A 19013-nucleotide genomic window follows, 5' to 3' on the forward strand; every position below is an offset into this window, starting at 1 on the left:
CCCAAATACTTCGACGTTGGGGCAAACCAGAGATAGATCTCATGGCGTCTCGCCAGAACGCCAAACTTCCTCACTACGGGTCCAGATCCAGGGATCCGGGAGCGGTTCTGATAGATGCTTTGACAGCACCTTGGAACTTCGGGATGGCTTATGTGTTTCCACCCTTCCCGCTGCTTCCTCGATTGATTGCCAAAATCAAACAGGAGAGAGCATCAGTGATTCTAATAGCGCCTGCATGGCCACGCAGGACTTGGTATGCAGATCTAGTGGACATGTCATCCTGTCCGCCTTGGTCTCTACCTCTAAGACAGGACCTTCTGATACAGGGTCCATTCAAACATCAAAATCTAACTTCTCTGAAGCTGACTGCTTGGAAATTGAACGCTTGATTTTATCAAAACGTGGTTTTTCTGAGTCGGTTATTGATACCCTGATACAGGCTAGGAAGCCTGTTACCAGAAGGATTTACCATAAAATATGGCGTAAATACCTATACTGGTGCGAATCCAAAGGTTACTCCTGGAGTAAGGTTAGGATCGCTAGGATATTGTCTTTTCTACAAGAAGGTTTAGAAAAGGGTTTATCAGCTAGTTCATTAAAGGGACAGATTTCAGCTCTGTCCATCTTGTTACACAGGCGTCTGTCAGAAAATCCAGACGTCCAGGCCTTTCGTCAGGCTTTAGCTAGGATCAAGCCTGTGTTTAAAGCTGTTGCTCCGCCATGGAGTTTAAACTTAGTTCTTAACGTTTTACAAGGTGTTCCGTTTGAACCCCTTCATTCCATTGATATAAAATTGTTATCTTGGAAAGTTCTGTTTTTAATGGCTATTTCCTCGGCTCGAAGAGTCTCTGAGTTATCAGCCTTACATTGTGATTCTCCTTATCTGATTTTTCACTCAGACAAGGTAGTTCTGCGTACTAAACCTGGGTTCTTACCTAAGGTAGTCACTAACAGGAATATCAATCAAGAGATTGTTGTTCCATCCTTGTGTCCAAATCCTTCTTCAAAGAAGGAACGTCTTCTACACAATCTGGATGTAGTTCGTGCCCTCAAGTTCTACTTGCAGGCAACTAAAGATTTTCGCCAAACTTCTTCCCTGTTTGTCGTTTATTCTGGACAGAGGAGAGGTCAAAAAGCTTCTGCTACCTCTCTCTCTTTTTGGCTTCGTAGCATAATACGTTTAGCCTATGAGACTGCTGGACAGCAGCCTCCTGAAAGAATTACAGCCCACTCCACTAGAGCTGTGGCTTCCACTTGGGCCTTTAAGAATGAGGCCTCTGTTGAACAGATTTGCAAGGCTGCAACTTGGTCTTCGCTTCATACTTTTTCCAAATTTTACAAATTTGACACTTTTGCTTCTTCGGAGGCTATTTTTGGGAGAAAGGTTCTTCAGGCAGTGGTTCCTTCTGTATAATGAGCCTGCCTATCCCTCCCGTCATCCGTGTACTTTTGCTTTGGTATTGGTATCCCAGAAGTAATGATGACCCGTGGACTGATCACACATAACAGAAGAAAACATAATTTATGCTTACCTGATAAATTCCTTTCTTCTGTTGTGTGATCAGTCCACGGCCCGCCCTGTTTTAAGGCAGGTAAATATTTTTTAAATTATACTCCAGTCACCACTTCACCCTTGGTTACTCCTTTCTCGTTGATTCTTGGTCGAATGACTGGGACTGACGTAGAGGGGAGGAGCTATGTGCAGCTCTGCTGGGTGAATCCTCTTGCATTTCCTGTTGGGGAGGAGTTATATCCCAGAAGTAATGATGACCCGTGGACTGATCACACAACAGAAGAAAGGAATTTATCAGGTAAGCATAAATTATGTTTTTTTCCTTCTTCAAAGGTTTTAAACTATATTCTTTGCCAGCAGTTAAATTCAATTTGGACGGTTCTCCAATTTATTGGGGCTATCTCTACTCCTACTAATTAGGCTATTGTTTCTATAGCAAAATAGTATTTATTTTCCTTTAGATGGTTGTATCTTATTTATGGAAAATTATTTAGTTTCAGGTACTTTTCTTGGTCCTGTGATTTATTTGGATATTGCAATTGCTTCATTTTTGTTCTGTTTACTTTAAGATCAAGTATCAGATTATGATTTATTGTAGCATTGTTAAGGGACAACATTTGCTAGACTAGGTGCTGTTGCATTTGTCTTGTTTTGCATTTATTGATTATGCAAGTCCACTGTATTGACTGTTCCTTTAAACTGGACTATCATGCTAATAATTTCATTTGTGTCTTCATTTTATTGAATATTTTCGCAAATGAGGGTTAATCTATGTCTTTAGCTTTTTTAGCTAGAAGAATTTTGTGATTTTTAAAAAAAAAAAAAAATCCATATTTCTTTTGTTCTAAGATAATCAATTATTTGTTTTATAATTGGATTCAATTCTTAACTGTTACTCTGGGCTTCAAGATTGAGTTCTAAGACTAAAACTGCCTACCTTAATTCCGATTGGCTGATAGAAAACTTTCCTGAATTCTTTCCCAAGTAACATGTTTATAATTGGAAATTTTTCAGTTCGAAATCAGCTCCCTAATATTGCGATGTACGTGCCGTATTCCAGCTTGGCTGGCAAGGGGCAGGTTAAGACTTTTTTGAAATTTATTTGGTTCTATTCGGTCCAAATTTCTTTGATTTTATTCCAGTAAGGCTAACACTTTCTTTAAGTGTGTTCCTGTCCTATATATTCTGGGTACTGTTGAAGCATGGCTGGGCACCCATGGGGTTCAAGCGCTGCTCAGACCTGGAATCTTCTGGGGTATTTCTTCCAGTTCCATTTTTAGGAACTGGGTTTTGGAGTTTTATTCAAACTATTCTGCCTTTTTGGTCAGTGATAGCATTATTTGTTTTCATTAGATACAATAAATGCATATTTTCATTTTTCTGATTTCATTCAGATTATTTTCTGAGGATGCGGAATCTCTTATGATTCACTTTGCTCTTCAGGACATAGTTAGAGGATCTTTTTTTCAAAAGCTCTTGATTCCTCACACAAGGGTCACCTTTTTTAGGTTTCCAGATATTTGTTTCTCTGTCTTTGTCTCTATCAGACAAGGGACAATTTTATTGTGTTCCGTTTGTCGGTACCTTTAGTCTCTATTATTTCCTTCAGTTGCTATATATGCATAGAAGTTTTAGGTCTTATGGCCACAGCATTGGATTTAATTCCCTTTGCTCATTTTCAATAGAAAGAACCTTTTCAGTCTTTTATGCTGAATTATGGTGCAGGGATTCTAGGATTTGGCATTTTTAATCTTCAAATCCTACAGGCTCCTCCGTTTGAAACTATGCATTTTCTGAACTTTAAATTACTTTCTTGGAAAAGTATTGTTCCTTTTGGTTATTTCTTCTACTAGAAGAGTTTTTGAGTTTTTGAGTTATCTGCTCTTTTTTGTGAATATCCTTTTCTGATTTTTCATCAGGATAAGGCAGTGTTACTTCCTGATATTCATCATTTTTTTCAGGTTTTTGATTCGTATCAAACCTGTCATTAAGCCAATTTCTCCTGTTTGGAGTCTTAATTGGGTTCTGAAGGTTTTTCAGGCTCTTCTATCTTTGAGCATATGCTTGCTCTGGACATTCATTACTTTCATGGAAAGTATTGTTCTTTTTGGACATCTCTTCAGCTAGAACAATTTTTGAATTATCTGTTCTTTCTTGTGAATCTCCTTGTTCTGATTTTTCATCAGGATAAGGTGTTTTTTTGCTGTCCTCATTTCAATTTTCACCTAAGTTGTGAATTCTAACAACATTAGTGGAGGAATTATTGTTTTTTCCTTGTGTCCTAATCCTAAGAATTTTTTGGTAAGATTCTTACATTCTTTATGATGTGGTAAGAGTTTTGAAATATTATGTTGAAGCTACTCAGATTTCAGACAGACTTCTAGTTTATTTGTTATCTTTTCTGGTTTTAGGAAGGTCAGAAAGCTTCTGCCATTTCTTTGGCATCTTGGTTAAGCTTTTGATTCATTATGCTTATTTGGAGTCGGATTATTCCCCGTCTCAGAGGATTACGGCTCATTCTACTAGGTCAGTTTCTACTTCCTGGGCTTTTTAAGAATGAAGCTTCTGTTGATCAAATTTGCAAAGCAATGACTTGGTCTTCTTTGCATACTTTCACTAAATTCTACCATTTTGATGTTTTCTCTTCTTTAGAAGCAGTTTTTAGTAGAATAGTACTTCAGGCAGCTGTTTCAGTTTGATTCTTCTGCTTATAATTTCATTTTTTTTTTCATTTTTAAAATTGAAACTTTTGATTTGGGTAGTGGATTAATTTTTCAGCGGAATTGGCTGTCTTTATTTTATCCCTCCCTCTCTAATGACTCTTGCGTGGAAGTTCCACATCTTGGGTATTTATATCCCATACGTCACTATCTCATGGACTCTTGCTAATTACATGAAAGAAAACATAATTTATGTAAGAACTTACCTGATAAATTCATTTCTTTCATGTTAGCAAGAGTCCATGAGGCCCACCCTTTTTTGTGGTGGTTATGATTTTTTTGTATAAACCACAATTATTCCAATTCCTTATTTTTTTGATGCTTTCGCTCTTTTCTTATCACCCCACTTCTTGGCTATTCGTTAAACTGAATTGTGGGTGTGGTGAGGGGTGTATTTATAGGCATTTTAAGGTTTGGGAAACTTTGCCCCTCCTGGTAGGAATATATATCCCATACGTCACTAGCTCATGGACTCTTGCTAATATGAAAGAAATGAATTTATCAGGTAAGTTCTTACATAAATTATGTTTTTCAGTAGCCAATCCCGCCATCACTTGACTTATTTTAAGGAGCCAACCTTAATACTTTCTGCATTAGACAAGACTAGCTATTGGCATTTTTTTTTTAGAAAATGTCCATTGTTTTGCATTTTATTATCCGATGAACCCTTGTAAGGACAATTATTGACAGATATGTGGCAAAGTTAGGCTTATGAAGTCAGTAGTGTGTACTTCCAATTCAAAACAGGAAAACCCACACTTCAGATTTTAATTACAGAAAAGGGGCAAAATAAATAATCAAAGTATTGTTTGAAGTTTTTTTTTATTATGCATAATTACATATTTTATATTCCAATCTTAAAATTTTGTTTAATCATAAAGTGCTGCTAAATGACTTAACATACAGCAATACAGAGCTTTTATAGTTGGATATGCATTTTTGCCTTAAATAATTAATACAGAACATTGTTCTTACATGTCAAATTTGTTTCCTCTGTCTCAGGCCAGATGCAAACTATCACAGCTGCAGGAGAGCCAGCAAGAAATGAACAAGAGCATCGAGCAATACAGTGAAGCTCTGAATGGAGATCTTAGGGGTAGTCTAAACAACCTGTCTGAAATAGAGAACTTTCCCCAGAGAGAGAGGCCAGAGCTGCCTTCAACAACGGTGAGAAATAGAGGGGATACTGTGCTTTTGTGGATAACACCCTGGTAATGTTCATTTTGTTAAAAAAGAAATTGACCATTGGGCTGATATGTTTTTTTCCTAGAGTTTATGCTAAATAGGATTTTAGCAGTATGGAAAGATGCATTGCAACATAATGTATAACTTTTAGCCGGCCTTTTAAAATATTTTATAAAGGGCATTACTTTGAATTTTTGGACAATTATACTCTTAACACGTTGCTGCTGCCATCTTTCATCTCTAGGAGTGACTGATACTTTAAATTGCAAATATCATTAGTACACTTGAGATTGTAGGAAACGCGAGACCTAAAAACATTTAACTTTTGTTCTAAAATGATTAGTATCTTCTTTCCTGCAGGATGATACGTTTAAAAGTAAATCAGTACTCAATAATAGTAGCCAGGATATTTACACTGATCCGTTCCAAGCAGAAGACTTGTTTACAACTGACCCCTTCAAAGGAGCAGACCCCTTTAAAAGCAGTAAGTGGGTATCAGACTGTTACTTGTTGGTCATATATGGAATTGATTGCTGTGGCCACAGTAATGGTCAATGGCACAGAGAGATATTGGTTACCAGCTGTTTCTTATTCTTCAGATCCTTTCGGAGACGACCCATTTAAGGAGACTGATCCATTCCACGCCCCCACATCAGAAGACCCTTTTAAGAAGCCAGCCAAAGGCGATCCCTTTTCTGCTGACCCATTCACTAAGAATAATGTTCACTCAATGACCCTGCCCTTAAAGGTGAGATTCACTTACTAAACGATATTCCTAAAAACAGAATACATATTACTTCAAGACATTTTCTGTCAGGTGTGATTTCCTTTTGTATTTGCTTATATTAGTCGATTAATATTTTATTTTAAATAATGTTAGGAGTCGGATAAAAAATGTCTGTATATTTTATATGTAATTTAAGTTGTTTTTTGTTTTACTTCAGTAATGCTATAAATGTATATTGAAATATCTCAGATTTGTAAATTTCAGTCATTACTGTATCAAGAGCAAACCAGATGGAGTGTTCACTATCTTCTGAGTGTGAATAACTTGTATATATTTTCCCCCTAGTCTGATCCTTTTGAAAGCCGAGATCCTTTTTACTCATCCACATTGCCAAAGAAAGAGCCAGGTGAGCTGATTTAAATAAAAGGCTACATGAATGGAGTGGTGTAGAAGCTACATCATAAATGTTAGGCTACAGACTTTGAGTAGAAAAGAACAAGACTTTAATATATTGTACATGAAATTAGATTATGAGTATGGGAAGGAAGTTTTGATTTGAAGAGGGAGAGATCCACTATTCAGAAGGAGGTGGTGAGGCCTGCTATTGGCAACACTGATGCAGTTAGTGTAATATGCAATGTTCTGAGACAATTGAGTTAGGAACATCAACATTGATTATTAGATCGATGTCTAATAGCAAAATGCTTTAAAAAAGTAGCAGAATCAAAAACTTTAATTTAGAGAGGAAGAATTGTACGCTTATTTAGGGCAGGGTTTATCAATCTGTGAATGGAAAGAATCACATTGTGCACCAATCCGCATTTATTAGCAGATTGTGGGGCACATTAGTTTCCCATAATTACCATTGCATGGGCGAACACTTGTGCAATGCCGCCCCCCTACCCTCACGTAGCGTGAGTAAGACTTGTCAGTCACCCTGTCAAATGAATCCGGGGTGATTTTCATCCACAAATTTCAAATTGGTAAAGGGGGTTTATAAAGGAGCGGTTTAACCCCTGCTGCTTTATATCAGTTGCAGGCTCAAATAAGCGAGTTTGCAACCGGTCAGGGCATTTGCCTCATGATAAATCTTGCCCTTAGTACTACTTGTTTTAGAGACCTGCTACTTCTCTACAATTCTTACTGTGTAAGAAGGTAACCCCCTTTAAATTGTGGCATTTAACTATGTTCCCTGTTTGTTCTTAATATATATGAATTTAAGAAAAATAGACAAGTGAAATTAAAACTTATGCTGCAGATTCTCTCTGGTTTCTGGCCGAATCCCACTTTATGTTAAATTTCCAGTTCAGGCAGTTTGAGCCTCCACCGTCCAATGTACCAAATTGTAAGGTTTCTTGTTGGATAAACACACAGAGATTTAAAGTGAGTAATTAATAAACAATTCTGCAATAGCAGTGAATAATGCTATGCAAATCCCTCTGATATAAAATGTTTGTTGTTGGAAACCCCAGAGGGCTATAAATATGTCTTTACACACCGCAGCGTTCTGCTCCAGGCTCCGCTGCGATACCACACCAGCTTTAGGGGTGTAACCAGAAGTATATGCTGCACCTAACTCCGGTTATAAAAGTAAAGAAAAACTTATCCCATTAAACTTGGAGGGCCTAATGAGTGGCAAATCCAATCACTCAGTACACACAAAAATTTAATCTCCAAACGTGTACTTATAAAAACATGGTGGCTCTCCAAGGAACTTCTAACGCGTTTCGCACCCTCTAGTGGCGCTTACTCATAGACGGTTGTTCTAGAGATATTTCTTTCATATAATTGGCAAGAGTCCATGAGATAGTGATGTATGGGATATACAATCCTACCGGAAGGGGCAAAGTTTCCCAAACTTCAAAATGCCTATAAATACACTCCTCACCACACCCACAATTTAGTTTTACAAACTTTGCCTCCTATGGAGGTGGTGAAGTAAGTTTGTGCTTGATTTCTATGATTTCTTCTATGATAAGCTCTTCTAAGCATTTTGAAGCCCAATTCCTCTCAGAGTACAGTGTTTGTCAGAGAGATGTGAAGGGAGTGTCGCCTATTGATGTTATGGTTTTCCTTGCGGGAAATCTTTTCAAAGGTTCTCTGTTATCGGTCGTAGGGATTCATCTCCTACCTCCCTTTTCAGATCAACGATATACTCTTATATACCATTACCTCTGCTGATACTTTTTCAGTACTGGTTTGGCTATCTGCTATATGTGGATGGGTGTCTTTCGGTAAGTATGTTTTTCTTATTTAAGACACTCTCAGCTATGGTTTGGTGCTTTATGTATTTATATAAAGTTTTAAATATATGTATTTTACTTATATTTGACATAAGTCAGGTCTATGTATATTTCCTTTTGCAGACTATCAGTTTCAGTTTGGGAAGCATGTTTAGGAAGTTGTCTTACCTTGGGTATAGTAATTTTTTTCAAAGTGACTGAGGGCTCAACATGCTGTTATTCTTCTTCTTGGCACAAGAATTTTTTGGCGCGAAGGTACGTCTTCGATGACGCAAGTTCATCATTTCCGGCTCCTTAGTTGACACCAGGTTTTCCTTGCACGAGGTTGCGTGTTATGACACGAGTTGCGTCATTTCCGGATGTTGTTGGCGCCAAAAAATTTTTTAACTTCCTTTTGCGTCATGCGTCATACTTGTCGCCAAAAAATTTAGTTTATTTTTCACCCCACTTCCTATATGCCTCTTGTCTTCTATATGCTCAGAGGGCTATGCTGTTTGCATTTTTCCCATTCCTGAAACTGCCATATAAGGAAATTGTAAATTTTGCTTTAATGTTGTTTCTCTTTTACATTTTACAAGATGTCTCAATCTGATCCTGTCTCAGAAGAACCACCGTTGGAACCCTGCTGCCTGATCACAGTTCTACCAAAGCTAAGTGTATCTGTTATAAGTTAGCTGAGATTATATCTCCAGCTGTAACGGTTGTCATGATAAGCTTCTAATGTACATGATATCCCTGTTGATGTGAAAAATTATATTACTGATGCGATACAGAAGGCTTTGTCTGCTATTCCGCCTTCTAATAAACGTAAAAGGTCTTTTAAAACTTCTCATAAATTTGATGAAATTTCTAATGACCGACAACATACTAAAATATCCTCCTCTGATGAGGATCTCTCTGATTCAGAAGATCCTACCTCAGACATTGACACTGACAAATCTACTTATCTTTTCTCTTTTAAGGTCTATCCAGTCCACGGATTCATCCTTTACTTGTGGGATATTCTCCTTCCTAACTGGAAGTGGCAAAGAGAGCACACAGCAGAGCTGTCCATATAGCTCCCCCTCTAGCTCCACCCCCCAGTCATTCTCTTTGCCGGCTCTAAGCAATAGGGTCCCTCTCGGAAGGGTAAAGTGAATGTGGTGTTAGATTTGTAGTTTTTGTTCTACAAGCAAAAGTTTGTTATTTTAAATGGTACCGGTGTGTACTGTTTACTCTCCAGCAGAAAAGAGATGATTTCTGCAGAGAGGAAGATGATTTTAGCATGTTGTAACTAAAATCCACTGCTGTTCCCACACAGGACTGAGGAGTACAAGAAAACTTCAGTTGGGGGGAACGTTTTTCAGGTTAGGCTGCAATAAGGTATGCTCAGTCATTTATTTCTAGACAAGACTGTGATAATGCTAGAAAAGGACTGATAAGATCCCCATGAGGGAAGGGTAAGCTTTATTCAGAGACTAAGTATGGAATTACAAGCTTACATAACAGGGCTAATTTATGCTGGTTGACACTATTTTATGGCAAGTTGACACTTTTTTTTTATGGCAAACGGTTTTTACTAAGAAATATCGTTTTTTGAGACACTTTGAAGGTCCCTTTGGGTTTCTAACAGGGGTTGTTACCCACATGGCTAATAATATAACTCTTAGGAGTGTTTTCTTAGGCCTCACAGCACCGGAGTAAGGTAGGAGGGGCCTAATTTTGCGCCTCAGATGCGCAGTTAGATTGACTAGATCTTCAGGCTGTGTTCACATGGAGGCTCCTGCTACAGTTTGAGGACCCATAAGAAGTTTTTTCCCCATAAATCTGACTCCTAAGGGAAGGTAGGGCCACAGCAGAGCTGTGGCAAGTTGCTAAAGTTGTTTTAACCGGTTTGTTAGCTTACTATTGATCCGGTTTGGGCATTAAGGGGTTAATCGTTTTTCTTGCTAGTTGTGCAATCTTACCAATGCTTTAGGTACATACTGTGAAAATTTCAAAAAGTTTGGTGCATTTTTCACTGTTTTGGAAAATTGTGTGCCTTTTTCGTTTTTTTGCAAAGTGTGTTTTTGCTTGATTAAAGTGATTTCTAAGCCTGTTTGTCTTATTACTAGTCTGTTAAACATGTCTGACACCAAGGAAATTCCTTGTTCACTGTGTTTAGAAGCCATGGTGGAACCCCCTCTCAAAATGTGTCCCACTTGTATTGATATGTCTATACACTTTAAAGACCATATTGCCACACTTAAAAATGTGGCCCAAGATGATTCTCAGACAGAAGGTAATGAGGTTAGCCCGTTGACCTCTCCCCAAGTGTCACAACCAGTTACACCCGCTCAAGCGACGCCTAGCACCTCTAGCGCGTCTAACTCTTTTACCTTACAAGACTTGGCGGCAGTTATGGATAATACCCTCTCAGTATTTTTATCTAAGCTGCCCGTGTTACCTGCAAAGCGTGATAGCTCTGATTTAAGAACAGATTATGAGCATTCTGACGCTTTAGTAGCCGTATCCGATATACCCTCACAACGTTCTTAAATGGGGGCGAGGGATGTGCTGTCGGAGGGAGAAATTTCCGATTCGGGAAAGGTTGCTCCTCAGACAGACTCTGATACGTTAGCTTTTAAATTTAAACTAGAACACCTCCGCTTATTGCTCAGGGAGGTATTAGTTACTCTGAATGACTGTGACCCTTTGGTGGTTCCAGAGAAATTGTGTAAAATGGACAAGTACCTAGAAGTTCCTAAATCACAAGAAATCCCCCTTTAGACAGCTCCAGACTTTTTTAGTGTACATAACCAGCAGCATCAATCCTTAGAGTATTTTAAGCGGTATTGTGAAGACTCACCAACGCAAGTAAGATCTAGCGGATACCAAGCAGCCTGTTCAGCCTCTGGATCGTTCACCACTCTGTGGGTCCCCGGGCCGGTACGAAGCACCTTAGACTGCCGTTGCTGTATCTTTGTCAGGTAAGTCCCAAACTCCGTGAGAGCCTCCGCCTCTGTGAATGCCTGTTGACACACTCCGGCGTCTTACGATGACGTCATCAGCCGGTCAGTAAGCCGGGTACTGCAAGCCTTTGTCCTGGAGAACGACGAGGTTTAAGCTGGTTGTTTAGACGGTAACAACATCAGAAAAGGGGACGATTCCTTTATTTGTTCCAGGTTGTTGGGACATTATGTATGTTTTACCTTTTTTTTGTATATGTTTTTGTGCACGGTCTTCCAAATAAATCTTTGATTGATTATACGCCTGGGAGGTTTGCTGGATTTCTTTTCTGACCTAGAAGTTCCTGTTTACACTGATGTGTTCCCGGTCCCTAAGAGGATTGCGGATATAGTAACTAGGGAGTGGGATAGACCAGGTATTCCGTTTGTCCCCCCTCCTGTTTTTAAGAAAATGTTCCCCATATCTGACACCACACGGGACTTGTGGCAAACGGTCCCTAAGGTGGAGGGGGCTGTTTCTTCACTTGCTAAACGCACAGCCATACCAATTGAGGACAGTTGTGCTTTTAAAGACCCTATGGATAAAAAATTAGAGGGTTTACTTAAGAAATTTTTTGTTCATCAAGGTTTTCTTCTCCAACCTATAGCGTGCATTGTTCCTGTAACTACTGCAGCTGCTTTCTGGTTCGAGGCGCTGGAAGATGCGCTCCAGACGGAGACCTCATATGAGGACATTATGGACAGAATTAAGGCTCTTAAGCTGGCTAATTCTTTTATCACTGATGCTGCTTTCCAACTAGCTAAGTTAGCGGTAAAGAATTCAGGTTTCGCCATTCTGGCGCGCAGGGCGCTATGGCTAAAGTCCTGGTCGGCCGATGTGTCGTCAAAATCCAAACTACTGAACATCCCTTTCAAAGGAAAGACCCTTTTCGGGCCTGAATTGAAAGAGATTATCTCAGAAATCACAGGGGGAAAAGGCCATGCTCTCCCTCAGGACATGTCCTTTAAGAAAAAGAACAAACAAAATAATTTTCGTTCCTTTCGAAATTTCAGGAGCGGTCTCGCTTCATCCTCCCCTGCTGCAAAGCAAGAGGGTAACACTTCACAAGGGCAGCCTGGAAACCTTACCAGGGCTGGAACAAGGGTAAACAGGCCAAGAAGCCTGCAGCTGCCTCCAAGACCGCATGAAAGGGTAGCCCCCGATCCGGGACCGGATCTAGTAGGGGGCAGACTCTCTCTTCGCTCAGGCCTGGGCAAGAGACGTACACGATCCTTGGGCTTTAGAGATTGTATCCCAGGGATATCTTCTAGAATTCAAGGACTCCCCTCCAAGGGGAAGGTTCCACATTTCTCGTCTGTCTACAGACCAGACAAAGAAAGAGGCGTTCTTACGCTGCGTAGAAGACCTACATACAATGGGAGTGATCCACCCAGTTCCAATTGTGGAACAAGGGCTGGGTTTTTACTCAAACCTGTTTGTGGTTCCCAAAAAAGAAGGAACTTTCAGACCAATCCTGGACCTCAAAATTCTAAACAAATTCCTCAGAGTCCCATCATTCAAGATGGAGACCATTCGGACAATATTACCAATGATCCAGGAGGGTCAATTTATGACTACCGTGGATCTAAAGGATGCGTATCTGCACATTCCTATCCACAAAGATCATCACCAGTTCCTCAGGTTCGCCTTTCTGGACAAGCATTATCAGTTAGTGGCTCTTCCTTTCGGGTTGGCCACTGCTCCCAGAATTTTCACAAAGGTGCTAGGGTCCCTTCTGGCGGTTCTAAGACCGCGGGGCATAGCAGTGGCACCTTACCTAGACGACATCTTAATTCAGGCGTCGACTTTCCAAAGAGCCAAGTCTCACACAGAGATTGTATTGGCCTTTCTGAGGTCTCACGGGTGGAAGGTGAACATCAAAAAGAGTTCTCTCTCCCCCCTCACAAGAGTTCCATTCCTAGGAACCCTAATAGGCTTGGTAGAAATGAAAATATTTCTGACGGAGGTCAGAAAGTTAAAACTCTTAACTACTTGCCGAGCTCTTCATTCCATTCCTCGGCCGTCTGTAGCTCAGTGCATGGAGACAATCGGACCAATGGTAGCGGCAATGGACATAGTCCCTTTTGCACGGATACACCTCAGACCACTGCAACTATGCATGCTGAAACAGTGGAATGGGGATTATGCAGATTTGTCTCCTCAAATACAGTTGGACCAGGGGACCAGAGATTCTCTTCTCTGGTGGTTGTCTCAGGATCACCTGTCCCAGGGAATGTGTTTCCGCAGACCAGAGTGGATCATTGTAACGACCGACGCCAGTCTGTTGGGCTGGGGTGCTGTCTGGGACTCCCTGAAAGCTCAGGGCTTATGGTCTCTGGAAGAAGCTCTTCTCCCGATAAACATTCTGGAACTGAGGGCGATTTTCAACGCTCTTCAGGCATGGCCTCAGCTAGCTGTGGACAAATTCATCAGATTTCAGTCGGACAACATAACGACTGTAGCTTACATCAACCATCAAGGGGGAACAAGGAGTCTCCTAGCAATGATGGAAGTAACCAAAATAATCAGGTGGGCGGAGGTTCACTCTTGCCACCTCTCAGCAATTCACATCCCAGGAGTAGACAACTGGGAAGCGGATTTTCTAAGTCGTCAGATTTTTCATCCGGGGGAGTGGGAACTCCACCCGGAGGTATTTGCCCAGCTGACTCAGCTATGGGGCACTCCAGAATTGGATCTGATGGCGTCCCGTCAGAATGCCAAGCTTCCTCTTTATGGGTCCAGGTCCCGGGATCCCCAGGCGGTGTTGATAGATGCTCTAGCAGCGCCTTGGTCCTTCAATCTGGCCTATGTGTTTCCACCGTTTCCTCTCCTTCCTCGTCTGGTTGCCAGAATCAAGCAGGAGAGGGCGTCGGTGATTCTAATAGCACCTGCGTGGCCACGCAGGACTTGGTATGCAGACCTAGTGGACATGTCATCCGTTCCACCATGGACTCTGCCAATGAGGCAGGACCTTCTACTGCAAGGTCCTTTCAAACATCCAAATCTAATTTCTCTGCGTCTGACTGCTTGGAGATTGAATGCCTAATTCTATCTAAGCGTGGTTTCTCTGAGTCGGTTATCGATACCCTGATTCAGGCTAGAAAGTCTGTCACCAGGAAAATCTACCATAAGATTTGGCGAAAATATCTTTGTTGGTGCGAATCCAAGGGTTACTCATGGAGTAAGATTTGGATTCCCAGGATATTGTCCTTTCTCCAAGAAGGATTGGAGAAAGGATTATCAGCTAATTCCTTAAAAGGACAGATATCTGCTTTGTCTATTCTTTTACACAAACGTCTGGCAGAGGTACCAGACGTTCAAGCATTTAGTCAGGCTTTAGTCAGAATCAAGCCTGTTTATAGACCTATGGCTCCGCCATGGAGTCTGAATTTAGTTCTTTCAGTTCTGCAAGGGGTTCCGTTTGAACCTTTACATTCCATAGATATTAAACTTTTATCTTGGAAAGTTTTGTTTTTGGTAGCTATCTCTTCTGCTCGAAGAGTTTCAGAGTTATCTGCTTTACAGTGTGACTCACCTTACTTGGTGTTCCACGCAGATAAGGTAGTTTTCTTCCTAAGGTTGTGTCTAATAAGAATATTAACCAGGAAATTGTTGTTCCTTCTCGGGGTCCTAATCCTTCCTCGAAGAAGGAACGTCTGTTACACTATCTTGATGTGGTTCGTGCTTTAAAGTTCTATTTGCAAGCAACTAAGGATTTCAGACAAACAACTTCATTGTTTGTCATCTATTCTGGTAAGAGGAGAGGTCAGAAGGCGACTGCTACCTCTCTTTCCTTTTGGCTGAAAAGCATCATCCGTCTGGCCTATGAGACTGCTGGCCAGCAGCCTCCTGAAACAATTACTGCTCATTCTACCAGAGCAGTGGCTTCCACATGGGCTTTTAAAAATGAGGCTTCTGTTGAACAGATTTGTAAGGCAGCGACTTGGTCTTCGCTGCATACCTTTTCCAAATTTTCCAAATTCGATACTTTTACTTCTTCGGAGGCTATTTTTGGGAGAGAGGTTTTACAAGCAGTGGTGCCTTCCATTTAAGGTACCTGTCTTGTTCCCTCCCTTCATCCGAGTCCTAAAGCTTTGGTATTGGTATCCCACAATTAAAGGATGAATCCGTGGACTGGATACACCTTACAAGAGAAAACAGAATTTATGCTTACCTGATAAATTACTTTCTCTTGTGGTGTATCCAGTCCACGGCCCGCCCTGGCTATTAGTCAGGTAGATTTTTAGTCTAAACTACAGTCACCACTGCACCCTATGGTTTGTCCTTTTTCTTCCTAACCTCCGGTCGAATGACTGGGGGGTGGAGCTAGAGGGGGAGCTATATGGACAGCTCTGCTGTGTGCTCTCTTTGCCACTTCCTGTTAGGAAGGAGAATATCCCACAAGTAAAGGATGAATCAGTGGACTGGATACACCACAAGAGAAAGTAATTTATCAGGTAAGCATAAATTCTGTTTTCAAGATTGAATATATTTGTTCCTTATTGAAAGAAGTGTTTGTTACTTTGGATATTGAGGAGTCTAGTCCTCTTGATATCAAAACTAGTAAATGTTTAAATTCTGTTTATAAACCTCCTGTGGTTACTCCTGAGGTTCTTCCAGCTCCTGATGCTATTTCTGATTTGATTGCTAAGGAATGGATTAAGCCTGGTACTTCTTTCATTCCTTCTTCTAGGTTTAAAAAGTTGTACCCTTTGCCAGTGGCTAGATTAGAGTTTTGGGAAAAAGTCCCCAAAGTTGATGGGGCTATTTCTTCTCTTGACAAGCGTACTACTATTCCTATGGAAGACAGTACTACTTTTAAAGATCCTTCAGATTACAAACTTGAATCTTTTCTAAGGAAAGCTTATTTATTTTCTGGCTATCTTCTCAGGCCTGCCGTTGCTATGGCTGATGTTGCGGCTGCATCAACCTTTTGGTTGGATAGCTTAGCGCAACAGGAAACAGATCCTGATTTGTCTAGCATTGTTTGTTTGCTTCAACATGCTAATCATTTTATCTGTGATGCTATTTTTGATATCATCAAAATTAATGTTAAATCTATGTCTTTAGCTGTTTTAGCTAGAATAGCTTTATGGCTCAAATCTTGGAATGCTGACATGGTATCTAAGTCTAGATTACTATCTCTTTCTTTCCAAGGTAACAATTTATTTGGTTCTCAGTTGGATTCAATTATTTCAACTATCACTGGAGGGAAGGGAGTTTTTTTACCTCAGGATAAAAGATCTAAGGGTAAATCTAAAGCTTCTAATCATGTTCGTTGTTTTCCACAGAACAAGGAACAGAAAACCAATCCTTCCCCTAAAGACTCTGGTTCCAATTGGAAACCTTCTTCTGAGCAGATTCTGTTAAAAAACAGTGGATTCAGAGTACTGAATTGTCTCTCAAGGGTATCAAATAGGATTCAGAGTAAGACCTCCTGTGAGAAGATTCTTTCTCTCACACATTCCAGCAAATCCAGTAAATGCTCAGGCTTTTCTGAAGTGTGTTTGAGATCTAGAGCTTTTAGTGGTAATAATACCAGTTCCGTTTCAGGAACAGGGTCTAGGGTTTTATTCAAATCTATTCATTCTCCCAAAGCAAGAAAATTCATTCAGGCCAGTTCTGGATCTGAAGTTTTTGAATCGTTTTGTATAATTCCCGACTTTCAAGATGGTGTCTATGAGGCCTATTCTGCCTTTTGTTCAGCATGGTCATTATATGTCCACGATAGACTTACAGGATGCATATCTTCACATTCCGATTCATCCAGGCCACTATCGGTTTCGGAGATTCTCTTTTCTTTTGCATGATGTACCGAGTCCACGGATTCATCCTTACTTGTGGGATATTATCCTTTCTAGACAAGTATTACCAATTTGTCGCTCTTCCATTTGGCCTAGCAACAGCTCCAAGGATCTTTTTAAAGGTTCTCAGTGCCTTTCTATCTGTAATTAGAGGACAGGGTATTGCAGTGTTTCCTTATTTGGACAATATCTTGGTTCTAGCTCAGTCTTTAAATTTAGCCGAATCTCACACGAATCAACTAGTGTTGTTTCTTCAAAGACATGGTTGGAGGATCAATTTATCAAAGAGTATCTTGATTCCTCAGACAAGGGTCACCTTTTTACGTTTCCAGATAGATTCAGTGTCCATGACTCCTTAACAGACAAGAGACAAATGAAATTGGTTTCAGCTTGTCGAAACCTTCAGTCTCAATCTTTACCTTCAGTGGTTATGTGCATGGAGGTTTTAGGTCTCATGACTGCAGCATCGGACGGGATCCCCTTTGCTCGTTTTCACATGAGACCTCTAAAGCTTTGTATGTCAAATCAACGGTGCAGGGATTATACTTGGATATCACAATTGATATACTTAAACCCCAACATTCAACTCTCTGTGACTTGGTGGTTAGACCATCATTGTTTAATTCACTGGACCTCTTTTGTTCATCCTACCTGTACTGTGATCACAACAGATGCAAGTCTTTCAGGTTCGGGAGCTGTCTGGGGATCTCTGACAGCACAAGGGGTTTGGAAACCTCTAGAGGCGAGGTTACCAATCAATATTTTAGAACTCCGTGCTATTTTCAGGGCTCTTCAGGTTTGGCCTCTGTTAAAGAGAGAACCATTCATTTGTTTTCAGATGGACAATATCACAACTGTGGCATATGTCAATCATCAGGGTGGGACTCGCAGTCCCCCAGCTATGAAAAAAGTATCACGGATACTTCTTTTTAAAGACACGATGAGTCCACGGTTCATCTTCATTACATATGGGATATTCATCTCCTGGTCAGCTGGAAGAGGCAAAGAGCACCACAGCAGAGCTGTTAAATGGCTCCTCCCTTCCCTCCCACCCCAGTCATTCTCTTTGCCTATGTTAGTGATAGGAAGAGGTAAAGTGAGGTGTTAGTATAGATTCTTCAATCAAGTGTTTATTATTATTAGAGCAGTGGATTCGGGCGGCAGGTAGGCGCCTCAGCAGAGCTGCTGAGGCGTAGTGGTGTCAGAATATTATTTTATTTAACGGAGGATACGTTTTTCTCTCTGCAAGGAAAATAGATTCCATTAAAATTTTAACCCTTTGAGTGCTAATGACGGCTTTGAGCCGTCACAGAGTTTCCCACTCTGGTGCTAAAGATGGCTCAGAGCCGTCACTAGCACTCTCCCACCTTGAGGGAGAACAGGGGGCTCCCACCCGCTCCTACCCCGGCGGTCGTGCCTGTAGAGTGACAGGCATCGCGGAGGCTTCCCGTTTTGCGTGGTGACGTCACGCGCAATAATGTGATGACGTCACCGCACAACTGTATACTTAACAATGTTAAGTATAGGAGCAGGGGGTATGCTGCTTAGAAGTCTGTATCTCAGGCATCTAAGCAGCTACAGACCCCCAAGACCCACCATTGGAAAGGTAACCGCCTAACCTTTCCAACAGTAAGTATTGGGGTCTGAAAAAGTTAAAAAAAAAAAATGTTCAAAAAATAATAAAAACATTAAAAAAAGCTTAGTACCCAGGTGGGAAAGTGCTTAGCATTAAAAGGGTTAAAGTCACAGTATCTTTTTCAGACATTCAAAATTATATGAGCTACATTGATCTGTTTAAATTCTGTTGTTTATTTTGGGACACATTTTTTTTCTACCTGCAGTAAAAATGCTTAT

At 40.6% G+C, this 19013-nt stretch overlaps 1 protein-coding gene across 1 annotated transcript in view; it reads left to right on the plus strand.

Moving 5' to 3' along the window:
* Positions 1 to 19013, plus strand: part of EPS15L1 (epidermal growth factor receptor pathway substrate 15 like 1) — a 732190-nt gene that overhangs the window by 455898 nt on the left and 257279 nt on the right. Inside the window, exons 17-20 of the mRNA XM_053700047.1 lie at positions 5236 to 5400; positions 5779 to 5902; positions 6018 to 6166; positions 6491 to 6551. Of these exons, the coding sequence (XP_053556022.1) occupies positions 5236 to 5400; positions 5779 to 5902; positions 6018 to 6166; positions 6491 to 6551 (499 nt within the window). The remainder of the gene's footprint in view (positions 1 to 5235; positions 5401 to 5778; positions 5903 to 6017; positions 6167 to 6490; positions 6552 to 19013) is intronic.

Source organism: Bombina bombina, chromosome 2, assembly GCF_027579735.1.
Source record: "Bombina bombina isolate aBomBom1 chromosome 2, aBomBom1.pri, whole genome shotgun sequence".
NCBI classification, from domain to species: Eukaryota; Metazoa; Chordata; class Amphibia; order Anura; family Bombinatoridae; genus Bombina; species Bombina bombina.